The sequence below is a fragment of the Caretta caretta genome, chromosome 24, assembly GCF_965140235.1.
Source record: "Caretta caretta isolate rCarCar2 chromosome 24, rCarCar1.hap1, whole genome shotgun sequence".
In the NCBI taxonomy this organism is placed as follows: domain Eukaryota; kingdom Metazoa; phylum Chordata; order Testudines; family Cheloniidae; genus Caretta; species Caretta caretta.
The window spans coordinates 15720298-15740942 of NC_134229.1; the positions used below are offsets into that span (position 1 = coordinate 15720298).

General features: G+C 51.4%; 1 protein-coding gene across 1 annotated transcript; it reads right to left on the minus strand.

Moving 5' to 3' along the window:
* Positions 1-632: 632 nt before the first annotated feature.
* On the minus strand, positions 633-12173 carry LOC125626172 (trypsin-like). The gene is made up of 6 exons (XM_048828883.2): positions 12167-12173; positions 11059-11145; positions 7523-7679; positions 6527-6780; positions 5566-5702; positions 633-1439 (listed from the first exon to the last, which is right to left on the minus strand). The coding sequence occupies exons 1-6, from the start codon at positions 12171-12173 to the stop codon at positions 1287-1289; spliced, it is 795 nt and encodes a 264-aa protein (XP_048684840.2). The 3' UTR covers positions 633-1286.
* Positions 12174-20645: the final 8472 nt, after the last annotated feature.

Sequence of the window (20645 nt, forward strand, 5' to 3'; positions counted from 1 at the left end):
GTGCTTCTGGTTCAGAATGATCCCACTGCGCTGCTATGATGTCAGGGTTCCCTCCCCACTCTGAACTCTAGGGTAGAGATGTGGGGACTCGCATGAAAGACCCCCGAAGCTTATTTTTACCAGCTTCGGTTAAAAACTTCCCCAAGGCACAAATCCTTCCTTGTCCTTGGATGAGTACTGCTGCCACCACCAAGTGAGTCAGACAAAGATTCAGGAAAAGGACAAGGACCACTTGGAGTTCCTGTTTCCCGAAAATATTCCCCCAAGCCCCTTCCCTCTCTTTCCTGGGGAGGCTAGAGAATAATCTACCAACCAGATAGGTAAACAAGGCAAGCACAGGCCAGACCCTGGGGTTTTTAGGACACTAAAAACCAATCCGATTCTTAAAAAACAGAACTTTATTATAAAGAAAAAAAAAGTAAAAGAGACACCTCTGTAAAATCAGGATGGAAGGTAATTTTACAGGGTGATAAGACTTAAAACACAGAGGATTCCCCCCTAGGCAAAACTTCAAAGTTACAAAAAACAGGGATAAACCTCCCTCTTAGCACAGGGAAAATTCACGAGCTAAAACAAAAGATAATTTAACGCATTCCTTGCTATTACTTACTATTTCTGTAATATTAGGTGTATCATTTCAGTAGGAGCTGGATTACTTGCTTGGTCTCTCTCTTTGTCTTGGAGAGAACACACACAGAGCACAAAAACAAAGCCTTTCCCCCCTGCCCCAGATTTGAAAGTATCTTTTTTCCCCATTGGTCTTTCTGGTCAGGTGCCAACTAGGTTAATTGAACTGATTAACCCCTTACAGGTAAGGGGATTCTGCATCTCTGGCCAAGAGGGATTTTATATTACTGCACACATAAAGGTTGTTACCCTTCCCTTTATATTTATAACAGCTCTGTTACAGACTTCCTGTGTGAGCATGAACAAATCACTTAGCTGCTCCATGCCTCAGTTTCCCCAGCTATATAATGGGGAGAATAGCCCTGCTTTGCCTCAAATGGGTGTGTGAGGATAAAGACATTGGCAACTGTGAGGTGCCCAGATGCTGCAGTGAATGGTTACACTTCCAGGGCATGGTGTTTCACTAAGAACAAGGCATGAAATAATGTGGAGCTTCTGTGAACTAACCGCTCCCAACAGCAGAGGGCCTTTATTATTTAACATCTGTGCACAGAGCCAGGAGGGACAATCTAGCTAATGTGCCTGCAACGGCACTGTATGGACCCTATGCGGCAGCGCAGGTAGGAGAGGGAGTTGTCGGTGTCCTGAAGAACCAAGGATCAGTTGTTGTTCATGGTCTCGTGGATCCAGTTGACGTATCTACAGACGGTGACGTAGACACCTGGTTTGTTGGACAGTGCGCATGTCTGGCTCCCCCAAGACACAATACCCTGGAATTTCCCATTGCAGACTAGGGGTCCCCCGGAATCTCCCTAGAAGGAGACAAGACAACACTACATCATAGCCAAGAACGACAGGCAAGAATGCACCTCACCAGCAACATTATCGAACCTACAACGCCGTGACAAGAGTTCTCTGCCTTTGTATATGGGTACAGAGCAGAGCGCACCCAAAAAGGGGGTCTTTTCCAGTAGAAACGATCAACGAAAATGATAACAAATTTCACTTTTGCCCACGTCTTCCACCCAACTTTTTGATTTTCTTTGTTGAAAATTCAAATGCCAAAATAGTTTGGCCCCAACTGAAATATTTCAACTCGGAAATGATGTTCGGCTGATGGGAAGCAATATGCAGGGGAAGTCATTTGTAGCACAACGCATTTGACTGGTCTTAGAACACCCAGGACACATATTACATACTCTTAAGCACCACCTATTGGCACCGTTTGCCTTGACGAACTATATGCTAAGGACATTTTCCATAGAAACCACTTTTCGGTGGGAAATTGGGGTTTTGACTAACGTAAATTTTGGTGAAAAGTATCTGCTCGCTGTGAAAATTTGGTGAAAAACCAACTGCCTGAAAACTACTGCAGTTCCATCTGTAAAGAACATAAGAATGGCCAACAGTTCATATAGCCCAGTATCCTTTCTTCTGACAGTGGCTGGTGCCAGATGCTTAAGAGGGAATGAACAGAACAGGGCAATTATCGAGTGAGCCATTCCCTGCTGTCCAGTCCCATCTTCTGGCACTCAGAGGCTGAGGGACACACAGAGCATGGAGTTGCAACCATGACCATCTTGACTAATAGCCACTGATGGACGTATTCTCCATGAACTTCTCCGGAAGTTATCTTTTTTTAACCCAGTTCATTTTTTGGCCTTCACAACATCCCCTGGGGACCAGTTCCACAGGCTGACGGTGCGTTGTGTGAAGAAGTTTTGACTGGTTGTTTTAAACCTGTGATGCTTCATGGAAATTGTACTTTAGGTATCTCACGTTCTCCTCTATAGGTCGGACTACACCACCCATGATGCACCACGGTCTCCCCTCTTGGAGATGGGAGGTGGTGCATCATGGAAGTCCTAGGTTGTGGTGCATGACGGGTGACGTTGTCTGGCTGGGGAGTCCAGCCTATAGAGAACGGGGACATGTGCTGCCTGAACTATAACTCCTATGAAGCATCACAGTGGCCCTTCCAGATTTTTGTTTCTCTGGCATTTGGTTTGTCACCAAAAAATTTAAATGTTTGTGGACAGCAGACGCTTTTCACCATAAGCTTAGTTTAGTCGAAAACCCACTTTCACCATTTCTGTGGAAAATTTCCAACCAGCCCTAGCAAATAGCTCGTCAAGGCAAAAGGTGCCAATAGGTGGCACTCAAGAGTATGTAACACATGTCCTGGGTGTTGTACGACCCACCAAATGGCTCTTCCCTTCAGCAACTTTCATTCTTCTTTGTGGCTGAACAGAGGCCCTGAGGCTTTCAGCAACAGCCAGGAGCAAAATTCCCCTCCCTGCTGTGATGCAAATGCACAGGGTTGCACGTGAATAGCTTCTTCCGAGCCCCATCGGCAGACCCCCAAAGCGATTGCACAGCTAGGGAACGAAAGCATGGGCGGTATCAGTCTTGTCTGCCACTAGATGGAGAACTTCAGGAACAGCGCAGTCCCAAGGGCTCTGCATCTCGGCGGGAAATAGCTCGTTAAAGGTGACGGGGGCACCAGGAACCAATGCAGCAGCCACTAGAGGGGGGCTGCGAGCCATTCTGTGTTCACCTGCACTGTGCATAGTCACTTTCTTCTGACACTGAACAAGGAGCTCTGTTCTAATAAAGGAAATGGTGTTATCCTCGAAAGCTGCTCTGTCTCCCTCTTCTGCTTCATTCCTGATTATGACAATCCCCAGCCCCTCCCACTGACTGGATTCTTGCTACCACTTTAAAACCACAGGCCAATGTTTTTCAAAAATGCCTTTCGTTTAGGTTTCCACTAACTGGCTAGGAAAGAGAGTCCAATGGTTAAGGTGCCAGCTTGGGTTCTGGGAGTCTGGGGTTTAATTCCCTGCCCCCGCCCCTTTCCAAAAAAAAGCACAGTCTAAGCAGACAAAGTCGGGGGGAGGGACTGAGGCAAGGAGAAGGTCACCTGGTGGCAACAGAACCCCGGTGTCCTGATTTCTAATCCAGCACCTTTGTCTAAGTCACTTGATGGCTACTTGCATGGGCGGAGCTTGTGATTTTCCCTTATTCTCCATTATGCAGAGGGGGAAACTGAGGCACAGAGTGGGGAGAAGTGATTTGGCCAAGGTCTCCCAGCAGGATCTGGGAATAGAATGAAGGTGTCCTGACTCCCTGACACACTGATTCTAGCCATGGGAGGAGCGGCCATTTTTTTTATACCCCAGGTGGGGAAACTGAGGCACAGAGCAGGGCAGTCGCTTGCCACAGCAGGTGGGGCTGGGATTTTCAAACCCAGTTTGAGGGAGTGGGGCGGAGGAAGGAAATGTGGCTATTCGGCTTCTATTTAAATTCACGGACAGTGGGAAACACAGATCCACAGCGCATACACTCCCCTTCTCTAACGTGTGGACCACGCTGCCGATATGGGGGAAGAACGAGGAGATCCAGGCTTTTCTTGTCATGGGAAGCCTCCCCCCCACTCCCACCGCCGGGACACTCTTGGTGGGGCCAGGTTTATGCATCCTTTCCATTGTCTAAAGCAGAGCACTCAGCAGATTTCAGAGAACTTCTTGTCTTTGCAGCCACAATGGGATCGTTTTTGTGACGGGCTAATCTGGGTTCCTCCAACCCTCCCCTGTCAAGACATGTCTGCCCATTAGCTACTCAGATTCTACTGCAACAATCAGATAAGCAAGTCCCACCCACTATAATTGCACCCACTCGCTCCTGCTCTTTATCCTGGGTTCCTGAGAACTCCTGGGCTCACCGCCAGACTTGCCAAACTCTGGTGAGTCTCAGGATATTTAAGGATTTTCTTAAACCCCCAGCTCCCAGAGTCACAGGATCCTGGCTATAATAATTTGGTCTCAGTTTGGTCGTTGTTTTCAGTGCTGATGGCCCGTGATCTACAGGAGGCTAAATGGTCTGGTGATCTCTTCTAGCCTGAACCTCCATGAGTTTATGACAATGGGAGGACAGCTGGACAAAATTTTTTGCACAAAGCTTTCTTTCGGTTAAAAGCAGCGGTTTGGTGACATGGAAACATTTTGTGACGTCACCTCGATTTCACCAAATTTGTTTCAGATGGACAGAAACTGACCCAACATTTCTGAAACATCAGAATGTGTCGTCTCTCCAGTTTGGAAACCAAATCTGGTAATTTTCCGGCTCGCAATGACTTTGCTTTTCACAATTTCCTTTTAAAACTAACCCTAGTTACAAATATTTTTGATGTTCTCAAAATGAAACCTTGCCCTCGACCCGAAGCTATTTTTTCTGACTTTTTGATTGACCAAAAATTATGAAAATTTTCAGATGTGGTTGGAGCAGAAACGAATTTTTTCCCTTCCGGAATGGCCAGAGACCATTATGGCCCTGGTCAGTGTAGGAGAATCTCAGTTCTGATTTAAAAAATAAAGCATCTTTCTAACCCTCTTGGGCTGGAAAAATGTGATCCGTGGAGAGGCTCAATAACCAGACAGCAGAGAACAGGTCAATTCTACAGAGCGATCTGATTGCACAGTAAACGGTGCTCACATAAACATGCATCTTAGTAAAGCTCTAGGCAACCTTGTACATCAAATTTGGTTCAATACAGGAGTATTTGGGTGAAATTTTGCACCCTAGTTGATCTAATCATCCTTCTTAGACATCAGAACTCTGAATTGGTCAGAGTTAAGAGCAAACATACTACGAGGCGGCATTACGGATGCTCTAGCTCGACCCCTAGATATGGGCTGAATGCAGGAATCCCTGGGGAGGTTTTCCAGCCTGGGCACACTAGGTCGGTAGAATGGTCTGTTCTGGCCTTGAAAACGATGCCTCTATAGAAAACCACTCAAGAATCCATCGGAGTTGGTCTCACCTTCCTCCCATTCTCTCTCCCCGCACTTGGTCCCATTCCTGCACCAGCTGCCCCCAAGGCAGTAGGACCATCAGGCCAGCCCCCCAATCCCACCCTCAGCTCTGCCTTCCCCTCACCTGGCACGAGTCTATTCCCCCTTCCAGCACCCCAGCACAAAGCATGTTCTCGGTGTAGTAGCGAGGGTAGATACTGCGGCACTTTTGCTGGGAGATAATGGAGATGTTGCCACAATGGAGAACAGGTGGAAAGTACACTACAAAAAACAGCAACACAGCACAATGGATGTTTTGTCAGTGGGAAAAAGTCTTAGAGTTAGACCCAGGGCCGGGGTCAATGGACACAGCTCCACGGACACAGGGTTAGATCCAGGGCCGGGGTCAATGGACACACCTAGAACCTCTCTGAGGCACACGTTAACCTTAGATCAACCTTTCAAAAATCAAACCCTTGCTAGTTGGAAAATGGAGAGGGAGTGGAATTTCATCTTTTCCTCAAAAAAATACAGAATCTCCGAACTTTTTTCTGTTTTTCGCCAAATTTTTTCCTTTTTCACCCCCAAAATCTACAACTTTCCACCAGAAAAACCTCTTTGGGTTCTGGCCAAAATCTGTTTTCATTTTTAGTCAAAACCTTTCATTTTTGGCCAAAGTCTTCTCCAATTTCCAACCAAAATGTTTTTGGCAAAAGTTTTTCAGCACTCATTTTTTCAACCACAAATCAAACTTTTCCCAGGAAGCAGCCCCATGCCATGGAAAATTTCCACTCATCGGCTACCCAATTTTAGGCTGGGGGGGAGATAAAATTTCGATGGCAAATTTCCCAATGGTTCTAATTGGAACCTCAGGAATGATCGATTGCTGAAAAATAAATAAATAAATAAATACATTCCTGGAAAAGTTTTCAGGGGAAACGGCCACAAAAGTTGCTGAGGCAAATAGGGACATGGCAAGAAAGAAGAAGAAGAAATGTGGGGGGATGTTCAAAATTCTAGTAATGTATATTTTTCTCATTTTTCCGACCTGCTGGCTTCTTCCCCCTTGAAGCTAAGACCGCCCCCAAACATTGGTGTTACCGTACATTGAGGGCTTTTTGTTGTTCCCCATCCGGATACCACACATTTCTCCCCCGTGGAGGGGCAACTGGTAGGTAGCTCCAGGGGCTGGACGTTTTTGTTGAAGAACGCCGGGGTGAGCAGTTTGATGAGCATGATGTCATTGTCCTTGCTGGTGGGGTTATACTGGGGGTGGAGGATTGTTTTCTCTGAGACTCTCAGCTGCTCTGTCCAATCCAGATGCTTGATGTTGTGCTCTCCCAGGCGCACGCTGATGGGGCTGCAGAGAAAAAGACACATGTAGAGAAAAGTGTGGGGTGGGGGACGGAGTCCATGGTGGAAACTGGGCACTGGTTGTTGGGCTGGAATCCCTGGGAGAGGTTCTCTGGCCTGGGCTATATAGGAAGCCAAACTGGATGGGTAGAGCATGAATCTATGGAATCCATGAATCTCTGAAAGTGGAGTTAAGGGCACACACACACGGGGGTGGAGTTAAGGGTGCGCTAGCTCAACCATCCGATATGGGCTGGATGCAGAAATCACTAGGCCTGGCTATGAGGTCAAACACAGGAACAATCCCATGGACACAGAAACGTCCTTTTACAAACACACATATACACAATCATGTATACACTCTTCCCCCCTAAATTTACAGTCACACATGCTCTCCCCAAACACACAAATGCACAGCTGCACTCTCCCAATCACAGTCACACATGCCCCCCCCAAACCATTCACAAATGCTCAATCACAATCACACACATTCACACTCCCTAACATATTCACAAAATGCACAACCATGCTCTCAGACCCACTCACAATCACACATGCCGTACCCAACACACGCACACACACATGCACAACTGCACTCTCACACCCATTCACAATCAGACATACACTTCCCAAAACACGTACAACCACACCGTCACACCCACTTACAATCACACACCCACTCAGCTACACACAGACCCTCTCCCCGACACCCTCCACCTCACCCGACGCCCCCACAAACCCACACTCACCAATTGACGTGGCAGTGGGCTGCAGTCACCACCCAGTTTCTGGCAATCAAGGTCCCTCCACAGTTGAGCTGGGAGCCCACAAAGAGGGCGGCCTGCCAGGGTACGGAGTGAGGCCTGCAGGGGGCGCCGCCGATGATCCGGTCATTCTGGCCACTCACTGGGAGGCAAAGCAGAAAGGGTCACAACTGGGGAGGGAGGGGAAGTTCTGTCATGCAGCAGCGCCACCCTGCTTTGCCCCAGCTCAGGATCAGGGTCCCCCAGCTCCCTCCTCCTCTTGCTTCAGTGTCTGATTCAAATGTGCCCCAGGTGCAGCCAGTGGAAATTAGAAAACTTCACCAAACTGTGCCCTCGCCGTTAGCCAGCTCAGTCCCCCAGCATTTCTGTCTCTGACCTGACCATCACCGCAGCCCCTGGGCGCCTCCCGCTCTTTAGCACAGTGACCCTCACCTCCACCTCTGGAAGGCTGGGCAGGGCAATTGTCCCCTTTGTACACTAGGGGATGTAGTAAGAAGAGGGCCTGAAACATCAGGCCATGTATCAGAGGCCTGGTATGAGGCCTGAGGATGGAACTAAAGTCGTCAAAACTTTGCTGATGTAAAGGAAAGTTATGTTGTGAGCAAGAGGCAGGCCCCGCTCACAGAATTTGGCAAGTACAGGGCTGATGTTGGAAAAAGACACATTCCTCAGAGGGGCTAAGCACAGGACACTCAGGCAAACACATTCCAGAAGGGTGGTAGCAGAACACCACTCCCCAAACATAACGGGAACACCCTGACCCATCTGAAGGATAAGGTCAGGATGACAACATGATGGATAGAGGTGTTTTGATTGAACCTACAGGTACAAGGAAATAGAGGGCGCCCTAAGACATCGGGGCAATGGGTGACTTGTCTGTATCGGGGTATAAAGATGCATCTCAGAGGGGGGGTCTTTGGCCAGCCGAGGGGGCAGTGGAAAGTCCCACGACTGGCTGAGCTGGTCCATTGTCATGGTCATCCGCGTGCTAGCGTAACTGTAGACATTGATCCATGGAGCTAGGCCCGTGCTCTGTTGACAATAACCCCGGCCTGGTGCCTTCGCACCTTAACGATCTTGTGGTCATCGGGTGGTTCGTTTGAGGTCTGCTGTGCCAGCCGTCTGTGCAGGGCTGGGACGGCATATGGAGGGAACACGCACACGCAGCCGAACATCTGACGACATTGGTGACCCCAACGTTTTGACCACTACTTTAGTTCAGGCCTCATACCAGGCCTTATGTTTCAGGCCCTCTTCTTACTACACAGGAAACTGGGGCACAGAGCAGCAACGTGACTTAACCGAGGTCACACCACATCTGTGTTGGGGAAGAATCAAAGCCACGACTCCCACATCCCAGGCCTGTGCGCTAACCACTGGGCCATCCTTCCTGGCTCCTATTTGCAATTGATCTTTAGCAATGAAAATCACCTCGAAGGGGGGACTCCTTATTTGCTTCACAGGCATCTGCTTCAAGTGCAAAGCCATGCTCACCCCGTCTCTCACAAAACCGTGCACACAGACCAGACATTAGTGTACATTTTGACCAGGGAGAATAATTAATCACTGGACCCACTGCCCGAGGATTTTTTGTCACTGACAACTTTTACATCAAGATGGGGCGTTTTACAAAAAGATCGGCCTAGGGATCATTTGGGAGCCGTTTGCAGGCCCGTGTGACACAGGATGCCAACCGAGATGATCACAATGGTCCCATCTGGCCTTGAAAAAACACCCACTGGTGCACACACAAGCCTGCAGATGTGCACACTGAGAAATACACCCTCCCACACACTAGGGTTGCCAACATTCTACTCGCACAAAACCCAACACTCCTGCCCCACCCCTCCTCCAATGCACCAACCCTTCTCCAAGGTGCCGCCCCCCACTCCATCCCCTCCTCCCTCTGTCACTCGCTCTCCCCACCATCACTCAGTGGCTCATTTTCACCAGGCTGGGGCAGGGGGTTGGGGTGCGGGAGGGGGTGAGGGCTCTGGCTGGGGGTGCAGACTCTGGGGTGGGGCTGGGGATGAGGGGTTTGAGGTGCAGGAGGGGGCTCCGGGCTTGGACACAGGGGTTTGGAGAGCGGGAAGGTGATCAAGGTTTGGGCAGGGGGTTGGAGTGTGCGAGGGGGTGAGGACTCTGGCTGGGGGTGTAGATTCAGGTGGGGCTGGGGATGAGGAGTTGGGGTGCAGGAGGGGACTCCAGGTTGGGACCAAGGGGTTTAGAGGGTGGGAGGGGGATCAGGGCTGGGGCAGGGGGTTGGGGCGCGGGAGAAGGGTCAGGGGTGCGGGCTTCCAGCAGCACTTACCTCAAGCAGCTCCTGGAAGCAGCGGCATGCCCCCCTTCCAGCTCCTACATGGAGGCATGGCAAGGCGGCGGTGCGCACTGCCCCGTCCACAAGTGCTGCCCCTGCAGCTCCCACAGGCCATGGTTCCTGGCCAATGGGAGCTGCAGAGCCGGCACTTGGGGCGGAGACAACGCATGGAGCCCCCTGGCTGGCCCTATGTAAAGGAACTGGAGGGGGGAACATGCCACTGCTTCCAGGAGCTGCGCAGGGCCACGGGAGGCAGGGAGCCTGCTGTAAGCCCAGTGTGACGCTGACCGGACTTTTAACGGCCTGGTCAGCTGCTCTGACCAGAGCTACCAGGGTCCCTTTTCAACTGAGCGTTCCGGTCGAAAACCGGACACCTGGCAACCCTACCCCTCACACGTCCGCGCTCACATAGTCACATTCACACATTCAAACACAACTGTGCACCGCTGCAGTCCGAAAATACGGTAAGGGCTGTTCTAACGAGGACGGGGATCCATTATTCTCTGTGTCAACCAAGAATGAGAAGGAAACAGCTAAATCTGCATCAAAGGAGGCTGAGGGTAGATATTTGGAACAACTTTCTCACCTCTGGAATCGATTTCTAAGGTAGGTTGTGGAAGACCCGTCACTGGAGGTTTTTAAGAACCGGCAAACACCTGTCCGGGCTGGTCTAGATTTACTTGTTCCTGCCACAGCATGGGGGGATGGACTAGATGACCTCTTGAGGTCCCATCCAGCCCCTCATTGCTGTGATTCAATGTGCACCCAGCCCCACACATTTGCATATAAACAACAGCACACCAACAGAATATGCAACACACCCCACCGTGCAGATACACACTCAGTCTTCTTTGCACAGCACTTGCAGATAAAGACTCACACGCACACACAGTCACGTGCTCACACTCGCACATGCTTGCAGATAAACACAATCACGCACGTACATGTACTCACCGGTTAACACACACACAATCACCCACACATACCCTCACAGAGAAACACACACAGAGATAAAGACAGACAAACACAGGGTTGCACACACATACACACACACAGTCGTGCCCAAGCACACAATCGCACACAAACTCAGAGACAAACACTCACATGCACACAGGCAGGAACGCACACGAGTGTGCAGATACACACACTGAGAGAGCAGGGCTCATCCCCTCCAGTAGAGGGTCACACACACACACACACCCACCTGCAGTCACCAACAGCAATGTGATGCCCAACTGCTCCATGCCGGTGGGGGCTTCTGGCTCCGGGAAGGCCCCTGTGTGCCAAGGGGCTGGCGGGGAAGGAAAGGGAATCATTACCAGAGAATTGGCCCATAAGAAACTCCCCACTGCAGGCTCCGCCCCCTGAGCCCCGCCCATCACCTTTGCTGACCTGCCACCCTCAAGGAATCCCATGCTCTGATTGGTTCCTGCCAGAGCGTCTCAGCGCTGACCAATGGGAAAAGAGTGTGAGGGACGCTATAGGTCTGGTCGACCCCCCCTCCACCCCGAGGCCTGACTGCGTGCATGGCGCCAATGGGCGGCACGCTCCCTTCATGGGCGTAAACACCAGGGGAGTCACTCCTGATTTACTCTGGGTCAGCGAGGGGGAATTGGACCCATTTACACCATTGGAGTCACTCCTACTTTACACCAGCACGAGCAAGAGCAGAATTGGCCCCATTGATGCCAATGGAGTCACTCCTGATTTACACCGGGTGAGTGAGAGGGGAACTGGCCAGCTTGACACGAGTGGAGTCACTCCTGATTTACATCAGGGTGAGCGAAAGGGGAATTGGCCCCATTGATGCCAATGGAGTCACTCCTGATTTACACCGGGTCAGCGAGGGAGGAATCAGCCCCATTGACACCAATGGAGTCACTCCTGATTTACACCAGGGAGAGTGAGAGGGGAATTGGCCAGATTGACACCACTGGAGTCACTCCTGATTTACTCCGGGTCATCGAGGGGGAATTGGCCCCATTGACACCAGTGGAGTCACTTCTGATTTACTCCAGGTCATCGAGGGGGAATTGGCCCCATTGACACCAGTGGAGTCACTCCTGATTTACTCCGGGTCATCGAGGGGGAATCGGCCCCATTGACACCAGTGGAGTCACTCCTGATTTACACCATGTGAGCGAGAGGGGAATTGGTCCCATTGCCGCCAGTGGAGTCACTCCGATTCGGCCCCGGCGCTCGTGCCAGAGGGTGAGAATCCGACACCGAGAAGTGAGTGGCACCCCTGGATGAAAACCCAGCCCCTCCCCCCAAAAACCACATCATCAACACCCTGCGTGTCGTGATCCCACACGTCATTTTCGATCGTAGCTCAAACATGCCCTGACAGGTCAGAAAGAGGCCCCCGTGCAGCAGAACAAAAGAGAAGCGAACCAGGAGGGCTGGGCCTGTGAATTACCTGCAGCTCTGGCGTCAGCAGCCTCGTGTGACCTGTGGACGGAGACCGGAGCGGTGTAGCTTTATAACATGACTTCCTGGCCGGCCAAGAGAGATCTGGGCTGTCAAATCTGCCCCCCAATCTGAGGCTCGCACAATATCAAGATCTCCAGGTAGGAACCTCCCAACGCCTCCAGGAGCTGTGCGTAAAGGGGGATTGGCCCAGGGAGCAGGAGCAGGGCGGATAATTGTGTTCTGCCCTTCCCCGCAAATTAATCCCTTTGGGTCAGGCAACAGCCCTAGTGCAAGGCAGCTCCTAAGGAACCAGCTCCAATCTCATTTCAGTCCTGCCTGAGGCAGCAGGAAGCTGCTGCTAGTGACAGGGTGTGTCAGTCTTCATTCTTAATCCTTCCAAGAAGGAAGAAGTCACATGCTCTTCCTTCTTCAATTCTACAAGCCATCGGGGCCAGCCAGGCACAGGAGGAGGTGCAGAAGGGGCAGCTGGAGAGGGATTTTTTGCACTGCAAAAAAAAAAAAAGACCACTGGTTCATTAAAAGTGAGATTGGGGGCAAACCTCCTGATTTGGAAAGACCGAATGGCTCAGTTTTGACATTTTTCTAAACAAGAAGTGTTGGATTTTTCGGCTCCAAACAATTTTACCTTTTGAACTTGGATTTAATTGAGCCGGAAAACAAACAGACAAGGCTAAAACCATGGAAAACAGTTGAAATCAAAACACGTTTCGAAACAATCACCGCAAACCGTTTCCGTTGACCCAAGCTGAAATGGTTTCCAGTGTGTTTGTTTGAAAAGCTTGTTGAAAATTTGACTTTTTGGCCCAATTTGGGGGGCAATGTTGCAATCTTGCAAATTCTCACAGGATAGGAGAAACACTTCCAGCCCAGCCCTAACTCTGAGTCCATTCTGCTCATGTCAAGGCCAGGCCAGCCAGGCCTGGAGTTTCCCCATCAACCCAAGGAACCTGACCCTAGAGGACACCTTAGTAATAATACCTGGTTGTTCATGAGTAGATCTCCAAGTGCTGTACAAAGGAGTGCTATGTCATTATCCCCACTGTACAGATGGGGAAACTGAGGCACAATGCAGGGCCAGAACTACCCCAAAGTCATCCAATTAACAAGTGGGACAACATCCTTAGAGACAGGGTGGATTCTCCATCACTTGGAAAATGGACGTCTCTTTCTAAAAGCACCACACTAGTTAGACCATCAGATATGGGCTGGATGCAGGAATGTGCAAGCAACAACTCCTTCTGCTAAAAAAAGTTCCATCCCCTCACTATGACCCCACCCCTCACTGGGGCCTGACCACTCCCAGGGAGCTTATGCAGTGGCAAGTGCCCCTTATCCCCCTGGCCCATTGCTCCAAGAAGGGGGAGCTGCTCTGAGTGTAACTAACACAGTGACGCAGCCTGAATCTGCAGAGAGCCTGAACCCATCGCTGAGAGAGGGGAGCTTCCCTCAGTGTACCTGACTCAGTAACACTGCCTGGGTCTGCAGGGAGCCTGGGACCCAGGGAGCTGCCTTGAGTTTGACCTAACACCTAACACCTTAGCTCAACTGTGACAGGATACCGGGAATGTCATTACAAGTGACACATCTCAGCGAGATGTCACAAGAATAACACAGAACTCCCTCAGGGCAGCTCTCATAATGACTGGGAGGGGCCAGTTTGAATTAGGGCCCAGTATGGGGAAGCAGAAATACGCCCACCAGCTGCTCCACACAGATCCTTTATGTCTCTGTTATCTGGGCAGGGAAGCAACAGACAAGGGACTGAATCACACAGGAGTGAGATTAGATGCCCACTCACTCTAGTGAGCAATGGATCAAGGCCAGGGTAATATGCAATAGTGTCTATTCTCATTCCCCAGCCCCATACATTCACCCACACCTCATCCTTTCCTAGACCAGGAGTTCTGGGTTCAACATCCCGCCTACTGCAAGGAAATATCTGAATGCTCTAGGCCAGCGCTACTCAAAGTGGTGGTCCGCGGACCAGTGCCAGTCCGCGAGCCACCGGCTGCTGGTCTGCATGCATATTGGGGAAAAAATTGCCGGTCCCCCACATCAGATAGCTTGAGAAGCACTGCTCTAGGCAGCAGCCGATTCAAGATCTGGGTTAAAATATTCCAAAAGTGGGAAGCACAGGAAATGGGATTTTTCTGATTAGAGCTGGCCAAAAGCCAGACTACGCAACCCAAGGCAAATCCCGACCGGTTTTCATTCCGAATCGGAGCAAGAACAAGAAAACTCCCTATGGAAACATGAAATTTCAATTTGGTTTGGCTGGAACATTCTGTCTCACTACTGAGACCGAGAAATTTTTCTTCTGATTCCCCACGGAAATGCTGATATCCGGTTCGGTTCTGCTGAGATAAAAATCAAAAAGTTCCACTCCGATTCTGACTTTCCCCCTTAGTTTACAGTGTGTGAACATCGAGGGTTAAGGCTATGAGCCAGTCACGGCTTCCGTGATTTTATGTGACTTCTGCAACTTCAGTCCTGCACAGCAGGACTCCAGCTATCGGCCCTGGGCAGCGGGGCTTGGGCTTCCGTAATTTATTTTTTATTGCCTGCGTCCTGTCCGTGACTTTTACTAAAAATACTCAGGACAAAATCTTAGTCTTATTTATAGTCAAATCTAAAATCAGCTCGATTTTGAAAGGAAAGGTCACGTGAAAATGAAAGAGCAAAGAGTTCCCTTTCAACCCCATCAAACCGCTTTTTTTTTCTTTCCATTTTTCTTTTCTAAACACAATTGCATCCAAAGGGTGGAAATGGGATTTTTCTGATGGAAAGAATGTTTTTTTGGAAAATTTCCCACCAGCCCCCCACAGACAAAGGGGCAGATTTAAGTACCAACTCAGGGTGCCCTCATCTATCCTTGCTGAGCACTACCAGCTGAGGCGTTTCAGGGTGTAGTTCTCCTTTTTTCCCAATGCACCTAACTGACCCAGGAGCCTGAACGCGCCGTGAATTAAGCACCTAAACCCCTTTCCCAATCTGGCTTTAAATCACTTTGGAAAATAGGACTTAGGCTGTTAAGGAAAATTTTAAACCCAGATCTGGAAACAGCTGTGCTCTCAAGAAGTAGGGTAATCCTTTCCATAGTGTGGTGCTGAAGGTCAGAGCAGTAGGTTCGGACACAGCTCTGCTTGGTTCTATTCCCAGCCCTGTGACTTTGATCAAGTCCCTTCATCTCCCTGTGCCTCACTTTCCCTTCCTACCCATGTCTATTCAGAAGGTAAGTTCTTCAGGTCAGGGAGTGTTTCTCATTTTGTACAGCACCTGGTACAACAGAGCTATGACTGCTGTCACTAAATGCTACCATAATACACCTGCTTGTGCTTGCACCCTTATCATTGTCCCATTGGTAGAGTCATAGATTTTGAGAACCAAAGAAACCATTCTGCCCAGCCAGCTTGCCCTCCTGCATGGACCAGGCCAGAGAACCTCCCTCAGGGACCCCTGCCTCCAGCCCAGATCTGGGGGTTGAACTAGAGTGAACTAAGGCTGCCCCTTTGCAGTGTGCCCTTAACCCCCCCACCCCCATCATAAATTTCAAGCCAATATCTGGTGGGTGAACTAAAACAGAGCTTTTAGAGAGAGATGCCTGATCTCTATGGAAAGACCCCAAGGGATGGAGAATCCACCCCATCCCTGGAAAGTCATTCCTGGGGCCAGTTCCCCTTATTCCCAGTCTGGATTGGTCTGGCTTCAGCTCCCAGCTGCTGGATCTTGCTCTGCTGTTGTCAGCTGGGTTAAAGAACCCTCTGCTCCCTGAAATCTTCTCCCCAGGGAGACCCTGATGGACCGGGATCAAGTCCCCTCTGAGCCGTTCCTTTATAGTGTCACACAGGGAGCCCATGGACAGTTGGCTTGCACCTGGATCCCAGAGTCCCATGCTGTCCGCTCATGTTCTCTTGTAGCTCTGCCCAATTTATCCCCAAAATTTCTACAAATCCCCCCTTCTTTTCTTCTGCTTTAATAAGCAATCCTCTCCAGTCAGCCTGTCCCACTCTCCACGAGCCCACACGTAGCCATCCACCAACCCCCAGCAATCCCGGCCACTGGAAAAGGTGATCGGTGCCATGATTCATCCTCCCACCCGGGCTCAGGGCTAATCCCACTCCAATGCCAACAAAACAATCACGCAAGGCCTTGCAACGAATCACTCAAATCCGCAGGGCGGCGGCTCGGTAAATTGCACAGGCTCGTCTTATCTACTGGGAAACGCGGCACTTAGGGCTAATCGGCTTCCAGGTAAAACTGGGAAATCTGGCACTCCCAAAGAAGGTTAAGGGGTGACTATCAGCCCCTCCTGGGGGCAGGGGGAGATTTTGGGGAGCAGAGGGCTTTGAACCCAGCAGACAGTACCCAGGCAGAGCAAAAGCCAACTTTTGGCAGAGGAAGTCTGCATAGTTCAGGTTAGAAGGAAAGAGGATTCTTCAGTGGGAGGGGAATGAACATTGGATCAGCATGAAGAGGGGTGTATGGGATGCTCCATCTCTTGTTCAGGACACCTGGGTTTTCTTCTTAGCTCTGTTAGGCTCTGTGTGACCTTGGGCAAGTCACGAACCCCTTCCATGCCTGTTTCTCCTCCTGCCTTTTGGCAATTGAGATTCTGAGCTCTTTGGGGCAGGGCAGCACCCAGCACAACGGGGCCCCAATCTCAGCTGGGGCAGGGCCTGTCTCTGGCTGTGTGTCTGGGCAGTGCCTGGCACGATGGGTCCCAGGTCTCATTTGGGTCCTGTGGTAACACTAATAACACAGTGTCAGTAATTGGGCTGGCTATGATGTGGCTTATTCAGCTTCTGCCCAAGGGCTGGTTGGGCTGACCCTTTTGTGACTTTCCAGGGATCTATCTAGGAAGCCAGCCCTGACCAGCGCAGCTTATCAGTGGCTCAGGGTCAGAGGCAATGGAGTCTCAGCAATCCCTTCAGTGTCTAAGCAAAGAAATGCCACCTGAGAGTGGCTTGGACACACAAATTCTGCCTCCCCAACCCCACAGCTCACCTCTCCAGCCCCCCCGCCCACATACTGCAGAGCAGCCTCACAACATCCCCACTATTTGAAGCAAGGTTGGATTATTCCCCCCAGCCCCGTTTTTAACAGATGGGGAAACTGAGGCATCAAGGAGCTGACTTGCATCTGCGGCACAGCTGGGGCTTGACCCCAAGTGCCCTGATTCCAACACCCCCATACAGAAGGAGGAGAGATGCTACCGCTGGACTGTCACCAGGTCCGCGTGTTGAAAATTCCAAAGATGGGCCAAGCAAAAACCACGCGATGTTCTTAACAAGTCATCGCACCTGGGTTGGGTTTATTCCCCTTCTGGTTTCCCCAGGCGCAGCGGGGTTCCAGCCTAGGGCTCCTAGGCACTATCATAATACACCTAATAAAGAGCAGTAATAGCATACAGCTCTGAACACAATGAGCTCTTGGTTCATACCTGGGGCTTCCGCACTGCCGTAATACACTGTGACAGGGTCGGGCCAGTTGGCTATAGGAGAGTATTTTTTTTTTTGAAGCAAATGATATTTTTATTTGCATAACACACTTACAAAGTAAAAACAGCAGCATTTGCAATGTGTAACACAGCAACCAATCACAATTGTTTTCTCATTAGCTTCAGGGGAGGGAAGTGTTCAAGCTTGCCTGGGCCCAGAGCGGGGGGCTTCCTCGACTCTCGTGGTCTTCCACCCCCTCGAGTTACCTGGCGCCACGCCCGAGTGTCACCAACAATTCCTTCCTCTGAAAGCACCCAACAAGAGGGGCAGGCTGTGGGATGGACAATCCGGGAGGGGCACGTGCACCCACGTGTGAAAGGACCCCTCTAGGGTCGTGGAGTCCGCAGCAGCAATGACTGGGGCTGGGGTCCCTTACTCTCTCCCCCAATCAAAGGGAAGACAAAGGAACCCGGACGCGGACACCGAGCAGAGAACCTCAGACAGTGCCCACCGCTCCTCAAAAGCATCAAGGGAGTCGTTGGACGCCACCCAGAGGAACTCCGCCCGGATACGTGAACGGACCGAGGATTGGAAAACGGCCCCACAGTCACAGGAAACTCCATCGGCCAACCTCCTCTCTCTGGTTTTATGGATAGGCCGTTTTAGCCAGGGCCAGGAGGAGGTTAACTAGGAGATCCCGCGACTTTGTGAGGCCACGGATGGGGAGTAAATAAATAAATAAATAAATAAATATTTATTTAAATAAAAAGGTGAGGGGAAAAATACAACCAAAAAAGTAATAGGAGATTTGTGAGGATCTGGAACAGGGGCTGCAGCCTGGCGCACTCCAAATATACGTGCGCCAGGGTTTCCCTCACACCACAAAAGGGACAAGTATCTGGGATGGGGGTGAACTGCGCCAAGTACGTGCCTGTGCTCACAGCTCCATGAAGGAGCCGCCAACTGATGTCCCCGACAGGCCTCAGAACCGAGGTGGAATATAGGCTGGCCCACCAGGGCTGCTCACCCTCCAAAGGTGGCAGAAGGTCTCGCCACTTTGTGTCGGGGCGGGACACTAGGGTGAGGGCGTGAAGGGTGTGGAGCGCGAGCGTGTATAGATGTTTCCTTGGCGCGGTTTGGAAGCGTACCGGCTGCAGTTCATGCAGCCGGCTTGCAGTGAAGGGGTGGGGGGGTCAATTGGATCTGTGGGGCAGGGGTCCAGTTAAAAAGTCCGGCGGGCCTGGGGTAGAGGGTGGGCGGGGCGTGCCCTCGAGCAGGACCCGGTCGAGGTAAGCTCAAGCAGCGGGCGGCAAAGCTGCCTTCACCTCCTGAAGTACGCACCGAGGGGTATGAGGTCTGGAGAGCCCTATGCGCCGGGCAAGCGTCAGGGGATCCAGCCAGTCTCCCCGGTCGTAGTCCAGAAGGTCTCCAACTCTCGTGACTTCTGCCAGGATCAAGCTCTGGCACACATATCGGGACTCCGCCACCTGCACACGGAGCTGGGGGTTATGTAGCAGGGGCTCCGGGAGGAGATCTAGCCCCTCGGTGGCCGCCACGGGCCTGGTCGTTAAAAACAGTTTCCAAGTCCAGAGGAGGTCCTGTTAGAAGACCGGCAGCCTGGAGAGGTCTTGCAGAAGACCTCCCGGACGGAGATAAAAGAGCTGCCGGTTATATCGGAGCCCTCGGATGCGGCACAAGATGGCGTGTGCCAATATGCTCCACGCCGAACTGCCTGCACCATAGAAGAGCCTCTGTAGGGCCTGGAGGTGGAAGACACGGACCTGAGTGTGTAGACATTTCAGGCCCTGTCCTCCTTCCCTCAGGGGTAGATGAAGAACCCCTACAGGGGCCCAGTGTGTTCCTGACCAAAAGAACCCCAGAATCGATATCCGGAGGTTGATCAGGAAACCCGGGGCCGGGACCAGGGTGTTGAGCCAGTACCAGAGCATGGACAGGACTAGTTGATTAAGCACCAGCGCTCTCCCTCGGAGGGAGAGACATCGGAGTAGTCCCGTCCATTTCCGGAGCCGCTCTATCACCCCACCCTCTAAATTTTCCCAGTTCTCCGGCAGAGAGGGATGCGTGGCAGAAAGGCAAACGCCGAGGTAGAGCAGCGGACCCGCGCTCCACCGGATGGTCTGAAGCACGGGTGGGAGGGAGCTCGCCCGCCGCCAGTCTCCTACTGCCAAGCCAGAGCTCTTGACCCAGTTGACCCGGGCAGAGGAGGCTGCCGAATAGATGGCCTGGCAAGCCTCCACCCATGCCAAGTCGCCGGGGTCCTGGATCACGAGGAGCACGTCATCAGCGTACGCTGACAGGACCAGCCGCAGCTCCGGCTCCTGCAGCACCAACCCTGTCAACCTCCTACGGAGGAGACAGAGGAAGGGCTCGATCGCCAGAGCGTACAGCTGGCCCAAGAGCGGACACCCCTGCCGTACTCCTCGCCCAAAGCTGACCAGTTTGGTCAGGGTCCAGTTGAGCTTAACCAGACACTCTGCAGAGGCGTACAGCACCCGGAGAAAACCCACAAACTGGGGTCCAAAGCCAAACACCTGCAGAGTGCTCAGGAGGTACCCATGGTCCACCCTATCGAACGCCTTCTCCTGATCTAGGGACAGGAGGGCGAATGACAGACCGTCTCTACGCCTGAGTTCCAAAAGGTCCCGAACCAGAAATAGGTTATCAAAAATACTGCGGTCCGGGACGGTGTAGGTCTGGTCTAGGTGGATCACATCCGCCAGCACAGACCCTAGCCACAGCGAGATTGCTTTCACTACGATTTTGTAGTCCGTGCTGAGGAGCGAGACGGGATGCCAATTTCATAAATCGTGGAGGTCCCCCTTCTTCGGCAATAAGGTGAGCACAGCTCACCTGCACAAGAGAGGGAGGACTCCGCTCTGCAGAGACTCGGCCCAGACGG

Excerpts from the sequence above, each read along its gene's own strand:
- LOC125626172 (XM_048828883.2), bottom strand. Across the intron at positions 6,781-7,522 it reads GCCCACTGCCACGTCAATTG|CCCCATCAGCGTGCGCCTGG; the intron begins GTGAGTGTGGGT and ends TTTTCTCTGCAG. Across the intron at positions 5,703-6,526 it reads AACAACAAAAAGCCCTCAAT|TGTACTTTCCACCTGTTCTC; the intron begins GTACGGTAACAC and ends TGTTTTTTGTAG.